Raw genomic sequence first — 5,335 nt, 5'->3', positions numbered from 1 at the left:
AAAAAATATATTTTCCACTTTTCTAACCTTTCTGATAAAGCAATGAAGACTCCATTCATTTATGCATTTACCTTGCCATTTAAGACATGCTCTTACATTTAAATACCCAAATATCAATTAAAATATGGATTATCATCCACAGTCAATGCTTGACATGTAATCTTAATTGATGGCTCTTCAGTCCAGGGTCTATATTATTTCATTATTTGATAGATTGCATGTTTTTGTTGTTATTTTCATTGCAGTTTTCCCTCTCAAAAGCTACCTCTTGTGTTTGCTCAGACAATCTTCGGTTTTTTTTAGGATCTTCAGAAGTCACTTTCATTGGGCAGCAGAAATATTCCACAATTCATCAGAAGCCCCTTTGTGAGCCAGACAGGGAGTGAAAGTAAAGCAGATATCCGCTTATGTGCTGTCGCTTCTTCTCCTTTGACTGTTTGTTCCCTTTAATTCTCCATCTTCCTGCGGCATTCTGTCCATTCAATGGGGCCATGGAGAAAGCGGATGGCTGGACCCAATGCAGGGAAGTGACTTCACTGGCACCTTTGTTTCCCTTTGCATCCCTCAGTACACTCGATCCTCTGTGCCTTTCAAAGGCTTGTTTTCAGGTTAAATGCACCAACATTGGAGACGGCTTCTCTCAAAACGAGGAAACAGGAATCTTTTCAAGCCGAGTGAAACGTTCCTTTCGCCTGCCAGTTGTCCCGTTTCCTCCGAAATAAACAGTGGCCCTGCGTGTTCTAAATTAACCAGATTTCAATAAAACGGTTCATTTATACCAGGTCGCTCCAGATTTTTTAACAACATGCTGTGCTTATATAAGTTGGAATATCAATTCCTTCAATGGCGAGTTTTAAAATATGTGTCTTAACAAAGGTCGTTCTTTACAATTGTTAGTTCATTCTGCCGTGTTGTAGGCCTAAATGTTTAAGTTACAATCGCAGGCGATCTTTACCTCCCCTGCCAAATTCTGCTGAACAAAAGCAGCAGCCTGAAACGGTCGTAGCCATATCGATTCTGAATTCAGGTGGGTTTTTTACGCACTGACCCCGATGTGCATTGAACAGGTATATTTTAACAGGCACGTGAGGATTATATGTTTTGGGGATATTATTACTGGTTCTGTTTCTTATTGTTGATATCTCTTCCCAATTCATACAGAAAACGCTAACCTCCGATTAATGCATTAACACGGCTCTCAAGATCACTAACCAAATAGGTCCCCCGGGTTTTGGAAGACACACGAATGCAAAGGTGAATGAGTTCCCTTACACTTTTCTTTCAAGCACTGATAAAACAATTGAGCACTTTAAAAACTGTGGTTATCTATATTGACCATATATGTTTTCTTTCTTCGGATCTCCTACTAAACAAACCAAGAAAAGTCAAAACTGATTCATTTTAGTATGTACGTGTGTGTGTGTTTAGACTTTCTCGCGCGTTAGCGGTGGGGGTGACACTTGGCCGTGAGAGTGAATGTGTCGAGAGAATTGTGAGTTCTGTTTAATCAGGTCCGTCACTTTGCGTGGGTACTTGGTGACAGGGCAAGGGGCGAAGAAGCGAAATCTATAATATGGTTATTCGATCATCATCTATTTTTAACCTCCATTCTTCAACGTTGACGATAGCTGCAAATCTCAAAGATTCTCCCTCCGCGCTTTCTCACTGACCATCTACGCAATTATAGATTCTGCTGAAAGGTTGATCTGAAATGTTCGCTCTTCACGGATGTCATCTGAACCCCTGCTTCTGGCATTCTCCCCCACCTATTTTGGTTTGTCCTGCATCCACGGAATTTTCCCTGAAGAGATGGATTTTCTTGTCTTCAGCTAACATTATTTCCTCCAAGAACGTCACCTGGTCTCTTTGAGTCTCACTCAAAAAAAAAATCAAATATTCATTTCAGTCATATTTACTGCTATGCAAAATTTCAATGTGTACAGATGGAGAAGAATGTGTACAATGAAGAGATGACATTAGTTCATACATATTCAATGTAGGTTTATATAAGCAATGTCAGTCGATTTCATCATCATTAACGTCGAAAAGATGAGCTCCCTGTGTTTTCCTGTGAAACCCGATCATTTGTGCCTGTTGTAACATCGCTAACTCGAACATACGGTTTTACTTTGTTTTCCTGCGTTTCGAAGTAGAGTGACAGCGGCACGGCCAGCCGCTTTCAGTAAAGACCCCCAGTCATGAATGGGGCCTCAGGTAAACCTTAAAGGGCAGGTTGATACTCAGATATCATAGCTGACGAGGGTCTTCGACCTGAAATGCCTAATCCAGTGGTTTTCACATTCCACCTTAAGAAATCCCTATGCCATAAGTGCTCTGTGATTAGTCAGGGATTGCTTAAGGTGATATGTGAGTGGGAAGGGTGAGAATCACTGCTCTAGACCCAATTATTACTGAAATATTTTGCTTGAGAAAAATTGTCACGGCCCATTTCCTTTTGGAGTTATGAAACCGTGCACATAAAGATTCAATTAGGTACGATTTTCAAACTTTTTCTTTCCACACACATACCACTTTATGCAATCACTTACTAATCACAGAGCACCTATGGCATAGGGATTGCTTAAGGTGGAATGTGAGTTTAGGGAGGCAGTTTGAAAACCACAGGCCTAACCTGCTGAGTGTTTCCAGCATTCTCTGCTTTTACCCAGCTGCTAAATAGCTTTAAAAAGATATTTTAAACAATATTGGGAGAAGTCCAAACGACCCCAACAAATTAAAACTAAAGGTTGAAGATTCAGGGCTGAAGTCATCAGGCGGTCGATCAAACCTCTGCACATTCTAGCAGATGTGACGTGTAATGCGAAATTGGATCGTTGCCATGTAAGCAAAATAAGTATTATTCGCGGATTTTATATTTTATTAATTTAATATTTAATAAGATGGGCTTCAGAAAAGATCGACCTCGAGGGATTCTGAACGTTTTTAATCAGAAACCAACGGGAAATAAAATGTGAAATGAATGCGAATGGACGCAAGGGCAAAGAGGTCTGTGGAACAAAAACGACACAACAAGGAGAAGGGGGGGGGGTCAAAAGATCTCGCAATAGCTGAATAAACATAAATATTGTTTTCAAATTGTAAAAGAAAATAGAGATATCTTGATTTAAGAAGGGGAGGGCGCAGAGGGAGCTCTACGAGACTTCTCATTGAAAGAACTTTGTACCAATCGCGTTGATCAGCGACTGTGCCTTGGTTGTAATTGGCTTATTCTCATCCATTCCCTGTTAAATGCCTTCACTCTTTTGCCAGTGCCAGGTTTACTTCAGCTTTGACTGTCGCCAAACTCCTCAGAGACTCTCACACATTGAGCATTAAAAGAAAGCCGGTAGACCCAGCGGACCGGGTTCTTCCCTGGTGCCCGCGAGGATCGAAGGAAGCCAACTGCAAACCTGAACGAGGGGTCTGTTTGCTCAAATATTAATCATATCCCGTCCGGAGACTGACTCTGGACTTCAGACCATGAGCGAGTTGCTGAAGTCGACACCAAACGAACTGCTGGTAGTCACGTCCACCTTGTACAACATTCCTCACAAGGTCGACCCTGTGGATCGGTCACATTCGCCCGACGAGTCGCCCAGTCCCACTCCGTCCGCCAAAACCAAGAGCAAGAAGGACCTATCCGAGGACGAGCAGTTCCTACTCCGTAAGAAGATCAACAGCAGGGAGCGTAAGAGGATGCACGACCTCAACGTGGCCATGGATGCGCTCCGGGAAGTTATGCCTTACGCTCACGGGCCGTCGGTGAGGAAACTGTCCAAAATCGCCACTCTCTTGCTGGCCAGGAACTACATCCTGATGCTCACCAGCTCGCTGGAGGAGATGAAGAGGTTGATCGGCGAAATGTACGGCAGGAGCGGCTCCACGTCGCGACTTGCCCAGCTGCCGGTACTGACAGCCGGAGGCTCCCTGCTGCTCGGAGCCGCTCCTTCGCTTCTGACGCTGGGCAGCCCCAGGCACTCGTCTCCGACCATAAAATGCCCATTGACTCCGGACGATCAGGCTTGTTTCCAGCAGTGGCCCGGGTCTCCCTGCGCCTGTGCTGCCTGCAGGTTTCACTGCATCCCCTCCAGTCTCAACGCACCGAGTCTCCAGGCGAGGTTTCCCAAGTGATGCTTGAAATCACTAAACATCTTTTTTTTCCGGACATTTTTGGAATTGTTTCAAATACTGTAAAAATATTGTATGAATGAATTTAAAACAAGACGAACGAGTGAACTAGAATAATGCTATTTTCTTTACATTGTAAGCACGATTACCTGAATTTCACTGTTTATATTAATACCTAGTAGATAGATTAGGATAAGGATTTCATTTATATCAGGGCCGACGCTCCTTATTGCTTTCGGGATTAATCAAGGGATATGCAGAAAGTTCGAGTGTCTAAAACACTCAGAATACGGGCAGAAAACTATTGTATGTAGTAAGTACATCACTGTAAATGAATGAGACAAACGTTTGGATAATTTAATTTTAATTACAAGCTAATTACGTTTTAACAAAACGCCGAGCTTCTATTAACAATTGTGACGGTACTTATTGAAACTCTGTTTTATATCATCTCATTAATGCAGCACACTTAAAGAAACAGTGGACGAATTGTTATCGGTTAGTGTTTTGTTGATAAATGTTCTAATCTAATTACGAGCATTATATGTATTGTACAGTTATATATATGCAATAAATGTTTTGATATACACAGTTGGAGATGGCGTGTTACATTCGGGGTTCCCGTAGCTTCAAGCACATTGGAGCAGGACATTGATCACGTAAAGAGGCCCTCTCCCTCGAAGTGACATGTTCTACATAGGTTCATTCATTGAGGACGAATAGGTTCAGATGAGCCTCTTTGATGGTTGTGTGTGTTCAGTGCTCTCTCTTACAAGCAGGGCGACAGGGTAAATATTTTATTTCTCGAAAGAAATCAATCGAATTGACATAATGCACACAAATAAAATAATATGCTCTCAATGAGTCCCGACGTAAATAATGATTAATTTCAAACGACTATTTAAAAGCATTACTCTCTCCAATAACCACGTTGACAGTACGCAGATAATGCCCTACTAGTAAGCATTCTAATTAAATAGTCCAATGTCATTTCACATTTGGTTGGATCTAAGCATTGAGCGTTTTTCTTATTTTACCCATGATGCATATAACTTGGTGGATAAACGTATCGTATTTTACAAAATAACTGAATATTTCTCAAAACTATGAGAAGTATAAACAGCCAATATGCGGGGATTGACTGAAACCACTGCACGAGACTAGCTCACGCCAAAGCATGTAGGCGGCTGCTGGAGGATAAGAAACT

The 5,335-nt window shown here is 42.0% G+C and overlaps 1 protein-coding gene across 1 annotated transcript; it reads left to right on the top strand.

Annotated features, from left to right (window-relative positions):
* Window positions 1–3,274: 3,274 nt before the first annotated feature.
* LOC138739766 (oligodendrocyte transcription factor 3-like) lies at window positions 3,275–4,715 on the top strand. The gene has a single exon (XM_069892345.1). It carries the CDS (start codon window positions 3,481–3,483, stop codon window positions 4,129–4,131), a length of 651 nt encoding a protein of 216 aa, XP_069748446.1. The 5' UTR covers window positions 3,275–3,480; the 3' UTR covers window positions 4,132–4,715.
* Window positions 4,716–5,335: the final 620 nt, after the last annotated feature.

The sequence above is a fragment of the Narcine bancroftii genome, chromosome 7 (assembly GCF_036971445.1).
Source record: "Narcine bancroftii isolate sNarBan1 chromosome 7, sNarBan1.hap1, whole genome shotgun sequence".
NCBI lineage: Eukaryota > Metazoa > Chordata > Chondrichthyes > Torpediniformes > Narcinidae > Narcine > Narcine bancroftii.
The sequence above is the reverse complement of the archived record's forward strand: the minus strand, read 5'-3'. Positions and strand labels throughout refer to the sequence as shown.

Bases quoted from the DNA above. Each gene is read 5' to 3' on its own strand.
- LOC138739766 (XM_069892345.1), top strand. From the start codon at position 3,481: ATGAGCGAGTTGCTGAAGTCGACACCAAACGAACTGCTGGTAGTCACG.